This window comes from Acromyrmex echinatior, chromosome 5 (assembly GCF_024713525.1).
Source record: "Acromyrmex echinatior isolate Ae372 chromosome 5, ASM2471352v2, whole genome shotgun sequence".
Classification (NCBI taxonomy): domain Eukaryota; kingdom Metazoa; phylum Arthropoda; class Insecta; order Hymenoptera; family Formicidae; genus Acromyrmex; species Acromyrmex echinatior.
The window spans coordinates 3,608,497-3,626,949 of record NC_141856.1 but is presented as its reverse complement, the minus strand read 5'-3'; the positions used below and the strand labels follow the sequence as shown (position 1 = coordinate 3,626,949).

General features: G+C 37.1%; 1 protein-coding gene across 5 annotated transcripts in view; it reads left to right on the top strand.

The window, feature by feature from the left end:
- The first annotated feature begins 1,740 nt into the window (after nt 1-1,740).
- The window catches only part of Mob3 (MOB kinase activator 3), an 85,908-nt gene continuing 69,195 nt past the window's right edge, over nt 1,741-18,453 (top strand). The window contains exon 1 of one of the 5 annotated variants that reach the window (XM_011054293.2): nt 1,741-2,028. Coding sequence is in view for 1 of the 5 variants with exons in the window: in XM_011054295.2 (XP_011052597.1) it covers nt 1,984-2,028 (45 nt within the window). In the remaining 4 variants the exon portion in view is untranslated. The remainder of the gene's footprint in view (nt 2,029-18,453) is intronic. The other 4 variants (XM_087406656.1, XM_011054294.2, XM_087406655.1 and 1 more) reach the window with 4 other exon arrangements.

Below are 18,453 nucleotides of genomic sequence, written 5' to 3'. Positions count from 1 at the left end.
ATTATATTAGGTGTAGCAAAAATCATGTTCAATCATTATCCGAGGACAATAATAGTTCTAAGTACACACTGATGAAGATTATAAATAATTCTACTGAAAAAGGTTACGTTACAAAGTTACATAACGATGTAATTAAAACAAGTAAATCACAATAATGGATTGTTCCAAATCAGTGATTTTTTAAATTACGTAATTTGAAAAATTTCATGATATTAAAAATTTCATTTATCATATGATTTTATCAAATTTTAAAGAAATAAATGATAGAAATAGAAGGAAAAAAGCATATATGACTCGTCATATGACTTTTCAAATTACATGATTAAAAAAATCACATATTGATATTTACTGTTATGTGATTTACTTGTTTTAATTATATGATTTTATCATGTAACTTTGCGACGTGATTTTTTTCAGTAGAGAATCTTTCTTTAAGATTCTTGAAGAAAATTTATAGAAATTATCTTATGACAATACATATCTTTACGAACATGAGTTATAAATAGTTTTATAATTATAATTATTAATAATTTTAGTAAAAAATGCAAAAATATGTATTATACATGTGTGTGTATATTTTATATTTTGATATAATATTCAAATAAACATATTTATATAAAAATAAAATATTCATTCATTTAAATTTCATATCGCTTGCACGCTGAGTCATATTTCACTCTCATGTGAAATATATACAATATATGTGATATATTGGGTCATCTAAAAAGTATCCGCGGTTTTTTGTCACTAGATGTGTATTGATGGTCATATATCTAGTGACAAAGTACTGCGGATACTTTGTCACTAGATATATGACCATCAACACACATCTAGTGACAAAAACTGCGGATACTTTTTAGATGACCCAATATATATCACATGTAAATCAGACACGTCGACTGCATATATAAATATAGACACACAAAACAAACCTTTAAAATATTATACAAACATTGCACATTTTGTAGATTTTTTTCCATTAAATTTATAATATTAAAATATATATTTATATAATGCGCGCATTTATACTTCAATTGAGGCTCATATCGTTCGTACGTATAAGGGCGCATTTCACTTGCATACATGCGTGCCACGCATGCGAGCGAGTGAAATGCGCCCTCAATTGAGGACGCATTTGTCGGATCCAATAACATCATCGCCATGTGGATAATCCGCACGCGTGCGTGCACCATACGATCACTATACGAGAAAATTGTTATTTGGGTATCTACAGTTTTTTATAATCATATATGATGATACAATACGACTTTTTATGTTCGTATAATATGTCCCATTACGCATGATTGCACAGTGACATTTGTGTTTCTACTCTCACGTTGTGAAGGCAATATCATAGCGTTCTTGTACGCACAATACGACAATCACACGTGAGGGCAATGTGAACCCTCACTAATTGTTATCTGGGCAATGACAGAGATTTGTGCGATTTTGCTGAGACATGCTATTTAGGTATATGAGTGATATTTCAACATAATAACAAAATTATAAAACTTACGTTGACATATTATGTATATGCACATTCAGTTTTTTTAATTCCCAATTTATGGATGTAGCATGGATTCGTACATCCCTTTTCTTTATGTCTCTCTGCTGATTTTATCGACAGTGTGAGAAAATGGATGTAGCCACGTAGTTTCTAAATGGATGTATTGGCGGTAGTGTACTGGCGATTTCAACGGTAACAGGAAAAAGACTGGCATGGCTTCTCCCAAGTTTCTTTCTGATCACGATTTGAACGAACATTTTTTCGTGGTTTAGTACTTCAGTTTGCTTGTATGATCGGACGAAATATTTTGCTCTGATTTGTTTACATATATCAGTGAACATCGTAGAGTGATTTTTAAAGATGAACATTCGGAGCTGTGCGTAAGCTAAACGTGTCAATCAATTTCCTTCTCTCACATCTTTTATATGTGAATGTACAAACGTGAATAACTGTAACAATAAATCTTCACATGCACGATGACCACATTAAGTGGATTTATAGAATTCTTCCAGAAAGGCAAGGTAATGGCAAAACGGCTGTTAGTTTATAGCACGACTACAAATTTTAGCATAGACTAACCTCGAATTAAAAGACTTACTGCAAAGCCGGGTCTATAATGCTAATTCTACAATGAGTCGGTAGTCAGAAGTCTTAATCTTAATTGATGAAGTTGGCCAATCAGCCTTAGTTGTACAAGGTGGCTATTGGTCAACTTCATCGATAAGACTTAGGACCGATTACCGACTCATTGTAGAATCAGCGTAAGAGTCGGTAATTTATATAATCGATGAGTCGGAAATGAATCCGAAGGATAATTAGTGAGTCGGGAATGGTCGAAATCAGTAAATCGATAGAATTGTCCAGCAACTTCTAATTGTTGTCAACTTCTAATTGTAAAGACCATGGCACACAAAAAACTAAAGATATTAAGATGTAAGCAGTAAGGAAATTAACATGTTGGATTGGCTTCTAATTACGTTATGGCCTTAAGGACTCTACTGCAATTGGTTAATTCACTTACTGCTTATGTCTTACTGCTTAAGTTTCTTGTGTATCATGGCCCTAAAATTATTGACTACCAACTTATTGGATTTTTTTTTATGACAGAACTAGTGTATGCTTTTGTAACTTAAAGTGAGATAGGTATATGTTTAATACGTGGCGAAAATGAGAAAGAGTGCAATTTAGTGCAAGAATAAAAAACAGACCTATCATAGACTGTTGTAGACTTGAGCTAACAGTGAGCTAATCCATATTTTATGAAAATGAAATACAATAAATGTATTGTAAAAGCCATTTAAACTAACTCCAATTAACTTAATGAACATGGACACATTTTTATTAAATAATAACAAATAAAAATCTATCAAATTAGTTAATAGAATTGTACAAAGTTTGCAAAAGCTCAAAGAATAAAAATTTCAAATAAGTATCAACAAAAGGCTGAACCAAACATGCTATTAGTATAACAAATTCTGATTTATATATTACAATATATTTAAAATTCCGAATATTTTAGTCTTCACAGGACTATCCTCAGTGGATAGTAACTTACAATCAAGTAATATCATAAAAACTTCTTTACATTAATCATGTTCTTGTTATAGAATTAAAAATGTAGATCTCCATTTTGTATTCAAAATATATCAAACAAGAAAATACCATATGTAAATACAATATGAAAAGAGCATGTAGTCATAGATATAAACAGAATATCATATTGACACTTAAATTATATGAAAGGTAAGTAGATTATTAAACTCATACATCAAATTAAAAATATTTTTATCACACAACTAGTGAACATATTCTTATTATAAACTAATTAATTGTAACATACCTTGAATAATATAACAACAGATGGAAGTTAACTTATTGAGATAATATGACCAAACATGGAAATTAAATGGATCGACAGAATAATTAAAATGAAACAGGAGTAAACATTGAATATTATAATAAATAAAAAATACGTGACAAAGGCGGGGAAATGTTTGGAAATTGTTACAAATTAATACAGGAAAAAAGTATAAGCCTGATTATGAGGTTCGTACTGTAGGGGTCAATTGAGAGATAATCTAGGATAGGGACAGATATTCTGAAAGAAATTCTGTGTTATTTTGTTTATTTAAACCGTTTTTTTTTGTTTAATTATGTGGATCATCCCTAAAGTTAATCTTTTGCTATAATACCTTTTATTGTCTAAAATCTAGACTGTGTTCCAAAATTCACAGTACTGAAAATTTATAATATACGTAAACTATAGATTTTCAGCGCTGGCAGTGAATTTTGGAACACAGCCCTAAACTCTTTTCCAGTCGAAATTATGATTATTATTTATTCTATACTTCGAAACGATGGAGATCCACTTTTCTTTTTTATATCGAAAATATATTCTCTTGTTTTTAAGTACCATTTTATTTTAGCCAATATACGTTATGTCACAGTCTTGGCAGAAAATCTTATATCTTATATACAACGTCACTATAAGTCATTAATTTAAGAGATCATATTTTTACTCGTTTTTATATAACTTTTTGTATTCAATATCCAAAAGTCTGTTTTTATTTTACATGTAATTGATAAAAAAATTCTCGAAGATGTTTTCCATAAATAGTAGAACATTTTTTTTATTATAGATTCATTAATAAAATTTCTCAATCGTCTTTTTTTATGGAAAGATAAAGAATTCAATCTATGAAGAATCGTGGAAAAAATAAAGAATAAAAAATAACAGTCGTCAATGAGGAAATTGATAGTATCTATGAAGTTCTTTTTATGGAAAGCAGGATCTGGAAAGGAAAATTATTTTGTCTACCATGCTATAGATCATACCTGTTTTGTATAATAAAAGATGGTAAAAACAAAAATTCAAGTATCCATCAGAAAATGTAGTTTTTTTAAAAATCAAAAGATAATTTGTTATAATTACAGTGACATCCAAAAATTCACACAATTGTGTTTTCAACATCCTCCATCTTGAACTCCATACGATCGTGCAGAGAGTTAAACGTCTCAAGTGAAACATGGTGCAGCTAGAAAGATGTCATCAACGTACCTCACATAAAACGGCAAACGAATCGGTAGTAATTTTAATGCCCTTAACTTTAAATCTTATAACACAAAATTCATCACAACGAGAGATAGCAGAAAGACCCGATAGAAATGCTTTCGTTTAAAAACGTATACATTTGGTTATAAAAATGTGTTTATAAAGACAATATACCTTTTCTTTTATCTCCCGTCGTGACGGATCTTGTGTTATAAGATTTAGAATTAACTACCAATACGTTTGCCCTTCACAATATATGGTTACCTAAAAATTAAAGGTTACCAACAGATTCATCAATGAAATTCATTCACGAATTTCTTAATTACCTTTAATCTTTAGGTAATCATATATTGTAAAATCGGATCTATGTGAGATATGTTGACGACATCTTTCTAGCTAGACTTCATGTGTCTACTAGACGCTATGCGATTCATTTAATTGTATATTTGATATTTAACTCTTTGTATGAACATATGCAATTCACGATAGATGTTGGAGAGAACAATTGTCTGAATTTTTTGGATATTACTGCAATTATAATGAATGACAAATTATCATTGATTTATATAAAAAAAAACTTACATTTTCTGAATTTTTATTTTCAGCACCCTTTACTACACAAAAGAGACTTATGACATAGTAGACAAAATAATTCTCCTTTCAAATCCTGCTTTCCATAGAAACAACTTCATATATGCTATCGATTTCCTCATTAACAATTGTTATCATTTAACTGTTATGTGTTTCGCGGGTCTTTTCCGTGTCTAGATCCATTCTTGGAATGCCAACGTTTCGTGAGCCTTGCAGTCCAAGAATGGATAGACACGGAGAAAACCCGCGAAACACACAACAGTTATGTAGAAAGCACTCGTGGAAGTCTCAAGAATATTATTGTTATCATTTATTCTTTATACTTTTTTCCACAATATAGACCGAAATATCGTTTTCGCAAAAAGAGAAGAGGTTGAAAAATTCTGTTAATAAACCTATAATCAAAGAGAGATGATTTACGTTTCTATTTATTGAGAACATCTTCGAAAGTTTTTATCAATTACAAGAAAATAAACATATGCTTTTCGTTACCGAATATTTTTAAAATGGGCAAGACTCTCTTGAGTTAATGTGACGTTATGTATAAGATAGAAAATTTTCTGTCAAGACTGTGACACAACAAATGTTGGCCAAACAAAATGGCAATTAAAAACTCTTGATAACTAAGCATGTTTTGCAAAATCATAATTTAATGTTGAGCATAAATTTTCGACTAGTTGCTATATATTTGTTAAAAACATAATATATAATCATACGTATTCAACACGAGGGCAGATGCAAAACATTTCGTGTCAGTAGATTCAATCAAAGCAAACGGAGAACAATTATTGCTCATTTTGTTGTCAACAAAATGACTTTCATTTATGGAAAATTTTTTTATTTGTCATTCATTTTTGATAACATAAGCGCATCATGACGGTAAAGAAAAGATAATAGGTTTGTTCGCATCGCATGCTCCAACATGCTCCAATACGCTCCTATCATCGCTCCTACTTCATGCGCTCACACACACACACACACACACACACACACACACACACACACACACACATACACGCGCGCGCGCACGCACACACACACACACGCGCACACACACACACACACACACACACACACACACACACACACACACTAAAGTGAGTAGGAACTATGACAAGAGCATGATGGAGCATGTTGGAGCATGCGACGCGAACAAAAAAACTAATGATATCTGTGCTTCTGTCGTATATTTGTTAAATAGTTCGAAATATATTAATCTTGTCTTGTTATAGCCAATGAAATTGGATTGGGGCGTCGAAAACACCTTCATCTTGTATATATTATATATTAATTTTTTAAATAAATAAATAAATTAATAATAAGAAATAATATAATAAATAAATAATAAATATAATTATAAGTAAATTTATTGTACATCTCATATTAATTATTATAATTGTTTGCGTTGTGTAGAATCACGTATCGTAACGACACGCATGCGCGTATGTAGTAGCCAACTGATAGCGATTGACGCGGGATGCTTTCCACTTAATGTCTACAACGCTCGCGAGTATTATTTTATCCTTATTGTTTACAAATGTTAAATAAGGATGAAATGATGCGCGAGCATTGCGGACGTTAGGCTGCGTTTAGATTCCTCACCGGATGAGTGATCGCTGGATGACTGGGCAGAGCCTAGCGAAAAATGGAGTGGTTTGGGAATCTGAACGCACTCTAAATAAGAGAGTGTCCTACAAGCATCGATTACAGCAAATAGTAGCGTATATATATCAGATTTAATATAAATTTAATATATAATTATATATAATTATACTGTTAGAAATTTCTTAATTACTTTTAATTAACATATAAAAGAAGTTTGGTTCAAGCCCGTCAATAAAAAATAATGAATTCTGTATATGAATATTCATTTACTGATGTCTTAAATTACAATAACATGTGTATTATTTTTGATGTATGAACTTGTATTAAATTTAATATACATGTTCATTACTTTTATACGTGTGTGAAGTTGGCACCTCATTTTTTGGCATCGCAAGTTTTGATAAGAGTTCCATTGACCGCAATACTTCCTGATAGGTTTTATAAATAGTTCCGTTGATTTAGCTAAAAAAAATAACACTTGAAAATTTGCGATGCTAACTTCCTGTGGCACCGCAAGATTCGAAAAAATCAATTGAAAACTATGAAATTTTATAGTTCTCGAAGAGTTCTACAGTTCCTGATAGGTTTTAACAATAGTTCCGGTCTCTAAGTTATTTTAAATAATAATTAAACACGCGCGCTGGCACCGCACCACAAGAGTAAAGTAATCTTTAACAGCCAGTTCCAGCAGACTCGTTGGCATTTTACTATAGTTCTACAATAGTTCCTACGATTTTTATAAATTTCACTTAGAGTTCTGCCCTTTAAGTTCTTTTTAATAACAATAATACCCGCGCACTGGCACCGCATCACGAGAGTAAAGTACTCTTTAACAGCCAGTTTCAGCCAACTCGTTGGCATTTTCCTAGTTCTACAATAGTTCCGACGATTTTTATAGATTTCGCTCAGAGTTCTTGTCTTTAAGTATTTTCTAATAATAATTAAATTTACGGACTGGCACCGCACCACAAGAGTAAAGTATCTCTTAAGAAGGTTGTAAGGACATAAAACACATATATTAATATTTACGCTTTAAACAAATTACATATGTGAGTACAAATTACATATGTTGATAACATTGTCTTTATTGAGCAACATATTTTTATATATTATTTACATTATTTGTTATTAGTTTTATTGTTATGAACAGAAATTTTGAAAATAACAAAAATCTAAATTTTGAAAATAACAAAAATCTAAATTTTTTTATATGCATATTTCAAGTACTAAAAATGACTTATGCAAAGTTTCATTAAGATTCACCAATTATTTTATAACAAATATTTTGTTTATTTACTAAACATTTAATGTCTTCATTTTAATGTAACTTTGCACAACTTTGCGTGTGTGCGTGCGTGCATGCGTGCATGCACAAAAAAGTGGCAAATTTTCTAATGTAGAAGCTCTTTCATTAATGTATAGAAAACAATCTTCCGTTTTCTAAAATGGAGCGAGCTAGTTTAAAAATACCGTCGGTGCATGATTTGGTTGCCTCCCGATATGCTTCATTTTTGCGATTCCACTTGCTACGAGTTGTAGTAATGAATCGAAAACACATGTTTCGTGTAGTGTCATTATGATTCCTTGTCTGCTTACTGGTTTGCATTTATTTCCGTTTATAATAAGAGGTAAATTTCGCGACGCAATGTTTTTTAAAATATCTCATTCTGGACATTTGTCCAAGTATGACGGTTTAGTTCGCTTTTTTGAAATAGGTTTAGGAAGTTCTTCAACATATTTGTTGACAATTTTTTCTGAACCGATCAAACCGTGCCAATTCTCGCAAGTATTCCAATTTTTTTCAACTGCGTCATCAGAATCATGCAGATTGTGCTCAATAGTATTATCAGATTCTTGTAAATTTCTCTCAAAATCCTTATTGGTTTCATGCAAATTTTGTTTAGTGATGAATGTATAGGGTTGGCCATATTCGACGGAAAGATCTGGTAAACACTGTAACTTTTGACAGAGATGTTAGATCGAGTAACGACGTTTCCCATGATTGAAAAAAAAAAACATCTTTCCGTCGAATATGGCCAACCCTGTATCTGTGTTATTTATAGTATACTCGATTTCATCAGCTTTTATCGAAATCTTGTCATCACATTTTTGCACATATTCATCTAATCTATCTATTTCAGGTTTTTGTGTAAAAACATGTGTTTCGTTAACAATGGATATTTCGTCCAATTGCAGCGATCTATCATTTTTTGTACAAATGTCCTTTTCGATGGATGCAAGAGTAACTTTGACATCTAGAAAATGTAGATGCTGCATCACAAATTTGTCAATCCTCATTGGAAGCTGACCTTTAAAAGCTTATTTTTGAGATCGCTAAATTCCGCTTCAACTGATGAAGAAGTTTCGATTTCTCCCGATTTATTAAAACATGGACGCATTATATCCGTCCATATAGGCAAATAAGGTAATAAAGTTTTGATTTGTTTTGCAAAATTGAGATTGTAAAATGCATTTATTATGCTACCGTATTCTGAGTTCTTCGCAACTTTTTGTGCAAAATCCCAAATAGAATTGCTCCATTCCAGCCAGCTAGTATTGCAGTTTTCCTCATGACTAGAATTATCATTACTAAATAATTGAGTTTCTGAATTCTCATTATTATCATTATCACATATATTATCTATTTTTATTATATTATTATCCTTTATAATACCATTTAAATATTGCAGATGTTCATTGAACGTCAATGGCTTATCGTCCATTGTACACCTAATATTTTTGCTTAGTGCTACAATTAATTACATTCCATAAAATATTTCACTTCTTTCAGAGAATTCATTTTATATGCTTGGCCAATGCAGCGAAGATAAAATGCTCGCACTAATATTTTATCGCTATCTTTTAGGCATTTCCATCTTGTTTGTGGTGGAAGTTGATGTGGAAGTTGATGTGGAAGTTGATGTGGAAGTTGACTGATTACACGCACTTTTTATAGCTTTTTTTGTCTTATCGCGATCTCGGACCTTTGCACGTTGTTGTCTCGCATGGAAGTGACCTGGCGTGGTCTCGCTATCGTCGCGCCAACGCCTGTGTACACGAGGCAGCTTCCTCTCTCGGCAATGGGCCCTACCACGACGGGACTTATCTACTAACGAGCTCGGGCATGGAGCGCTTAGATCGATGGATTGATAATGTACAGGGTTGGCCATATTCGATGGAAAGATGTTTTTTTTTCATGGGAAACGTCGTTACTCGATCTAACATCTCTGTCAAAAGTTACAATGTTGCCAGATCTTTCCGTCGAATATGGCCAACCCTGTACATAGTCAACATGGTAACACACCGCCCACCAAGATTAATCAATTAATAATTAATAATTAATTTTCCTTTATAGAATCATTCACTGGTAACTTGCAAAGTTTAGCAATTGCACGTTTAACGATACCAGTGGTCGTGCGCGTCGCGACGCGTACTAAATTGTCTTTGCCAGGATGAACTTCGGTAACGTGTCCAATTCTCCATTTTAACGGTGGAAGATTATCTTCCTTTAAGAACACAAAGTCGTTGATTTGGAGATTTTCCTGGCGAGTTTTCCACTTGACGCGGCTTTGCAAATTGGACCTATATTCGGTCGCCCGTTTCCAAAATTCTTGGACCGAGCGTTGAACCATTTCCCATCTATCAAAGCGGTTGATATTTATATCAGTTAGATTGTTGTCCGGAAGACTGGTTAGTGGTTTTCCTATGAGGAAATGTCCTGGCGTTAAAGATTCCAGATCAGAAGGATCAGAGGATAGGGATGACAACGGCCTCGAATTCAGGCACGCTTCAATCTGCACGAGAGACGTTGTCAATTCCTCAAAGGTAAACAAAATATTGCCCATAACTCTGCGGAGATGATATTTGTAGGATTTGACTCCTGCTTCCCATAGATCTCCTAGATGCGGTGAATATGGAGGAATAAAGCTCCATTCTATGCCTCTCTCCTGCAACGCGTCGCCAACTTCTCCGTTGATGGATGTGTGGAGAAAAGCGTACAATTCTTGTAATTCGCGTTTAGCACCCATGAAATTGGTGGCGTTATCGCTGCAAATCTTTCGAGGCGAACCTCGCCGACCAATGAAGCGGCGTAATGTGGCTAGGAAGGTCGTCGTAGATAGCTCGTACTACTTGTAGCCTCGAGATGAATGGTTTTGGTGGCGAAGTATATAAATAATGCTATGTAGGATTTGCATGTTTTCCGACCTCGTTCTTTGTTGACAAGGGTAGTGATTGGTCCAGCAAAATTGACTCCCGTGACGGCGAATGCTCTAGATGGCTGTAAACTCGCTGGGAAGGGATCCCATCGCTTGTGTTAGTCCTCTTGGGTTATGTCTAGCACACCAGACACAGGAACGACAAACCTGACGCACCAAATTTCTTGCGTTTAGCGGTCAGTATTGCTGGCGTATTGATGCCAACAACAGTTGTGGATTAGCATGTAGTAGAGCGCGATGCTTTCTTTCGATCAGCAAATGTGTGATCTTGCATTGTGCGGGCAGTAAGATGGGATGTTTCCTTTCGAAATTCCAAAGCGCCGCCTGAAGTCATCCGCCCATCCTGATTATACCATGTTCGTCTAGAAATGGGTGTAGCTGAAGTAATGGACTAGTTCTGCTTACTTCTCGTTTGTTTTGAAGGCATTTTAGTTTTTCCGCGAAGTAGGCACGTTGTGAATGCTTAAGTATCTCGCGTCTTGATAACTCTAACTCAGGTAGAGTCAATTTAGATAATTCTCTGTCTTCATGTCCTTTGTGGCAATTATGAAGAAATCTAATGCAATAGGCAAGTCCGCTCAATCCTTGTGAACGTTGAGCAGTTCGTGATGAGTGTCTTGATTGTCTCGTTAGAAACTAATAATTGAGATACGATGAGATTGCAAACTGCTGTGAGTTGCTTAGCTTCAATCTCGGCTCTGTGTACGGCATCCTCGGCGAATTCCAAATCGAGACTTCCTTTGCTTATGATGGGACGAATATATGACAACCATTTAGGGCCATTCCACCATAAAGAATTATCCTTCAGCTGAGCAGATGAAACTCCTCTTGAGATCAGATCTACGGGATTCTCCGAACCCTTTACACGGTTCCAATGAATAGCAGGCAGTATTTCGCTAATTTCCGACACACGGTTGAATACGAAAGTTTTCCAACGCGTTACGTCGCCGCGAAGCCAATACAGCACGACCATGGAATCAGACCAAGCCCATATTTCATCAATTTCAATGTGAACGGCGTGTTTTACATTATTGATCAATTTACATAGTAATGCGCTACATAGTTCTAACCTAGGTATAGATTGCTTCTTTAGGGGCTACCCTCGCTTTCGCGCATAATAGTCTAATTGTCGTTTCTTCGCTGGGTTCGCTTACCGATCGTATGTAGATATATGCGCCATATGCTTTCTCGGAAGCATCATAAAATCCAAATATGGAATATCGACATTTCTTTGATACACCTACAACTAATCGAGGAACATATAACTCGTGAGTATTATTTAAGGAATCTTGGAATTCCTTCCATTTGTCTTGCACCGAATCTGGGAGTGGATCGTCCTAGTTTGTCTCGATTTCCCAAAGACTTTGCATCAGGATTTTAGCTACCGTTAAAATGGGACTATCAAACCCAAAGGATCGAATAGTTTACCAATTGCGGACAGCATTTCACGCTTTGTGGACGCATGACTTATTGTATTTATGGTAAACTGAAGTCTGTCCGAATTTGGCTTCCATTCGAGCCCCAAAGCTCGAATAGTATCATTCGCATCAATCTTGAAACTAGAATTAGATTCACAGAGCTCGTGCGGAACTCCTTTCAGTGCGTCGTCAGAATTAGAACACCATTTGTGCGCTTCGAATTCTCCTTCTCGTAATAACATAGTTGTTCTTGCAAAGAACGAGCATTTTCAATCGTGCTAGCCCCTGAAATTATATCGTCGACATAAGTATCATTCAAAAAAGTATGAGACGCAAGCGGATAACTCTCTTTACCCTCCTCACCCTAATTGTCTCAAACAATATACTGCCAAGTAAGACGCATAGGCTTGGTCATACGTAATAGTATTTAAGCGATAATCTTGTACAGGTTGCTCAGGCAAAAATCTCCATAAAATTCGTGAAAATTGCGATTGTCTTCCTGAATCAACATTTGGCGATACATTTTCTGTAAGTTGGCCGTTAAAGCGATTTCGTAAGTACGAATAATTATGTCGATTAAGCATCTTGTAAAACGGGTCCGATTAAAAGATCATCATTTAAAGACACGCCCTTATTATTTTTAGCGGATGCATCAAATACAATACGTAATTTGATACTAGTACTAGATTCTTTTAACATCCCATGATGAGGCAAATAGACCGCGCCTTTGTAATCGTCAAGTGGAGGTTTCAGGACTGACATGTAATCTAACTTGATATATTCTCGCATGAACTTAACATAACGATCTCGCATGACTTCATTGTTCTTGAGTGTGCGTCAAATGCATTAAACGTTTCAAAGCTACTTCTCGATTATCCAATAGGTAAATTCGCATCGCGGAAAGATAATTTTACCATGAATCTATCATTGCTTGTTCGCGTGACAGTTTGCTCGAAATGCTGCTCGCATCTTTTCTCGTCTATCGATAACGTTTTCGTTTTGTCGCTGTCGTAATTTTCCAATTTCCAGAATGTTACCTTTAATCCATCGCGAGGCTCTACCGAACAAACCAATGCGCTTGTCGCTCCCCTGTCGATGGCCGAATCCCTGCAGGCCATTATCGGAATCTGCTACGATCCATCCAAGTTTCGTATTTTGTAAAACTAGTTGGTCCTGCCCAAGCTCGATTTTACCCACGTCTAACAAGTCAAAGAAATATTCCACCCCTAGTAACATGTCTATTGGACCGTTATTGTGGAATTCTGAGTCAGCTAATACAAGATTACTCGGTATCTATAGCTTGTCACGATCTATATTCATGGACGGCAAATTCTTGGTAATTTTGGGTCGATCAGACATTGAACACTGGCCTGGAAATTGGAGCATCTCGACTTTACATGAACTTCGCAAATAATGTGAATCTTGTTTTCAATCTCGTTTAGACCGGTCACAATTTCGAAAGCCCTATTTTTTTCAACCCTAGTTTGTTGTACGCAGCTTGAGTGATAAAGTTTGCTTCACTGGCACTATCAAGAAGTACGCGAATCGGAATTAGCGAGGCATTACATCGCGTTGCTTCTAATCTTGCAGTGGCCATGAGAATTCGTCGCCTTTTTACCTTGTGATATGCGTGATTAACCGCTACATTAGCAACTAATTGATGATCGTTGTTCTGCGGCTCTGATTTTGCAGAGTCAGCCTTGTCAGTCTGTTGTTAATGACATAGTGTATTGTGCCTTCCATTACATTCTCGACTGGAACCCCTTTTGCATGCCTTTACGTAATGGTTATTTCTGAGGCAATTTATGCATAGCTTTAGACGCTTGACTTCCTTGATTCGATCGGCAACTGACAGAACTGGAAATTTCTCACAAACAAATAAAAGATGTGATCCATCGCAGAGGAAACACTTATCCGTATTCCGAGAAGAGGTTAGAGAACTTGTTTTGAGATTTGCAGCACCCTTGTTTCCAGCTTGCAATTTAGAGTGTCCATGAGAGCCCTTGCTACGCAGCTCCTTTTCTTTGAGAACCCTGTTATTTGATCGTGACTCGATACGCTCTAAAATGAAGCTTCTATTTTTTAGAAATTTCAGCTTGTCATTTAACGTCACTGTTTCGCTAGATTTCTTCTGTTGTTTTCTTCTTCCTATCTCGAAGAGTTTTCACATCAAACTTGTCTTCCATCATGTGTATGATCAGATCATCCCATGAATCGGTAGATAATCCTAGAAATTTTAACATGCGTAGGTGCCTGGAAGTATAATCGATTAACTCGCGAAGAGCCTTCGCTGACTCTTTTGCTACGACGGGCATTGTGAACAAACATTCGATATGTTTTTTCTTGAGCGACCTAGGATCATCGTATCTACTTAGCAGTAATTCGCAAGCCGTCGAATAATTTTGACCCATTAGCTCGATTGACTCAATAATTTTAGCGGCGTCCCCTGAGATTGACGAAACTAAATATTGAAACTTTTCGACATCAGACAGTTGCAGTCTGATGTCTGACATGTATGATTGATCGAAAGCTGTCAGAAAAAGCTTTCCAATCCTCGATTTTGCCATCAAACTTCGGTAGTAGGTAATTTTACTCTAGTATCTGCGTTAATCGTGTCTGCATTGTTTGCCACACGGTCAAGTATGTCGGTTTGTCGCGCGAGAATGGCCGACAACGCCTCGTTATTACTACGCGGTGTCAAGGCGTCCGCGCCTTCCTGGTGCTGAGCATCGCGACGCATTTGTTCCATGAGCTCGGTTTGCTGTTGCAACAACCGAGTGACTGCGTCTGTATCTCGCGGTACAGCGTCCGACGCTGACGATAACTTCATGCATCGTTTTAATAAAGATTTTACCTCAAAATACCTTTCTTCTTGTTCTAGTGCGTCCTCGTCGTTGAATTCGCCCTCTTTGTCCAGTAATTGCCGTTGTATGGACTCAAAGTCCTTGTATGTGTCTTCCAGTTTCTCCAGCCTTGCTTCCGCTTGTTCTTCGTCGATGCCATCGGCTTGCGTCACTCGTGTTCGCAATCTTGTTATTTGCCTTGATGTAGCCTCGTGCTCGGCGAAGATCAGCCATTTTTTGCAATCGTCTTCTTGAACTCGGTAATCCGGTTAGAATTACGGAATTATTAATTTACCTTTTCGAATGCTGACATTGTTTAGAATCCGGCTCGAAGGACCAATTATGTTTGTGGTGGATGTGTGATGTGGAAGTTGACTAGATATACGCACTTTTTATAGCCTTATCGCGATCTCGGACCTTCGCACGTTGTTGTCTCGCACGGAAGTGACCCGGCGTGGTCTCGCTATCGTCGCGCCAACGCCTGTGTACACGAGGCAGCTCCCTCTCTCGGCAACGGGCCCTACCACGACGGGACTTATCTACTAACGAGCGCAGGCATGGAGCCCTTAGATCGATGGATTGATAACATAGTCAACGCGCTAACACATCTTGATATCATACGAATTAGATGACTAACTTCTAATCTTATGTAACATGATGGAATCATGTTAGTAGTTCCCATAACTATAGTCATGTAGCACTTTTGAAATAAATAGTCCTTCAAGTCATTACATTTCGCAAAAACATTCGAAACCGCGATTAGAATGGCCCAACCAAAATCGGATATAATCATATATGGTATAGGAATACCTTTAGCAATAATATTGCGCAAAAAAACGCGATTGTCATCGCTCTATGATCAGATGAGATCATTTGAAATACTGGAATTACCGTCTTTGTTAATAAAAAAACGCATTGGTATAAAAATATCGGGGAATCTTGTGACGTTTCGCGTTTAATTATGCCGCCTGTGGTATCAAGCGTCAAAACGCTTCTGGATCACTTTTATGCTTTGCCAAATATAATAATTGTTGTTCAGTGGTTCAGTATATGCAAAAAAAGGGTAAGCTAATATTAATAATTGATCCAATGTATTTACTGTGCTTTGCATTATTTAACATGTTTAATACAGGATTACTAAATACTAATCCATGCTGTTGCAACAATCTTTCTTCCTTTGTCTTTCAAAAGCTTTCCTGCTTTCCCTGCGTAAAAGGCAATTGTAGAAGAAGGAAGAATTGGAGGATCTTTGTCTCCAAACGTCTTTAAACGTTTTGCCTCTTCTCGGCGGAAAGATATTGCATCTTTACGTTGGTCAATCATTTTATCAGCAATTAGTACACGTTTCTTACCTTTAAGATATCTTTTCTTATTTATATCATGTTTCGCAGAACATATATTTTCTACTGTGCACTGAAAAATAACATTGGTATCGTCGCTCGGTATTCTGAACAGTATGCCTGCAATAGTTGCAGCATATTTCGTGCAACTGCCTTGAAATATAACAGCGTGCTTCTGCACTAATATGTACATTGTGCTTTTTAAATTTAAAAACACAAGCAAGTTTTTGCTGCTGCCACAATTTTTCGGTTATTATGTCAGTCCAACCTGATTTTAAAGTAAACCCGATAATTATATATTTTTTTTTATAGGTTTCATTATTTGCCATTTATCTACCGATATGACAAAGTTAAACTTCTTCGAATATGTGGAAATATTTGAAGATGTAGATATATTAATACCTCGAGAAATAGACGTATCAATATTTTCTTCGATAATCAGTATTGATATTGTAATGTTGCATCAATAGATTTATATATCCGTTGCGATTTTCGCGTACAATGACATATATATGTTTGGGTATATTATAATTACGTTCATGCATTTTCTGCGAAATAATCATATATACGGGTGCAGAAGGTGGATACGGTTTGCCGTCATTGTCAAGTAACAAAATTTCTAACAAGACAGATTTGTCGTACATGATTACTGTATCATAGAAGAGGGAGCAAAAACTGCTTAAAAATAAGCGCAAAATATGCTGTTTTGTAATAGTAGTTTGTAATAATAGTATATACCGAGGTACATGCAAATTGATTGAGGATTGTAGCATGTGACGTCTCTGCTTCCTGAAACGTATAGTGAGCATTCAAATTCCACTCTACTCTATTCTTACAAAAGAAAGCTTCAGTTCAAATCGCTGCTAGTGCAGAACGAACAATCGAATAACAGTAAGCTCACGGCGTGCGTGTTTAAGGCCGAACATTTGGTCCCCGATGCCAGTCGCAACGCCGCAGAGGACCGTCCCTTCCACTTTTGCTCCACCTAGCACGGCTGCGCACGCTGAGCGCGGAGACACTTGGTGGAGCATGCACTCGTAAATACACATTGGTACAAATACGACGACTTGAAGAAAAAACGTGAGACTGTAAACGATGCACAGGAAATTAATCCACACGTTATACTATACGTTAAATGTTAATGGACACGTGTGAGCATGTACGCGCACGCGCACCAACACGCGGCTCCACCAAGTGTCACCGCGCTCAGCGTGTGCAGCCGTGCTAGGTGGAGCAAAAGTGGAAGGGACGGTCCTCTGCGGCGTTGCGACTGGCATCGGGGACCAAATGTTCGGCCTTAAACACGCACGCACGCACGCACGCACGCACGCACGCACGCACGCACGCACGCACGCACGCACGCACGCACGCACGCACGCACGCACGCACGCACGCACGCACGCACGCACGCACGCACGCACGCACGCACGCACGCACGCACGCACGCACGCACGCACGCACGCACGCACGCACGCACGCACGCACGCACGCACGCACGCACGCACGCACGCACGCACGCACGCACGCACGCACGCACGCACGCACGCACGCACGCACGCACGCACGCACGCACGCACGCACGCACGCACGCACGCACGCACGCACGCACGCACGCACGCACGCACGCACGCACGCACGCACGCACGCACGCACGCACGCACGCACGCACGCACGCACGCACGCACGCACGCACGCACGCACGCACGCACGCACGCACGCACGCACGCACGCACGCACGCACGCACGCACGCACGCACGCACGCACGCACGCACGCACGCACGCACGCAAAGTTGCTCTACGCTGGAGCGTACCTACTTAGTGCCTTTTTATCAATGCTCAGTGGCAAAAATACAATATCTCGGTCAAAAGTATATTGCTT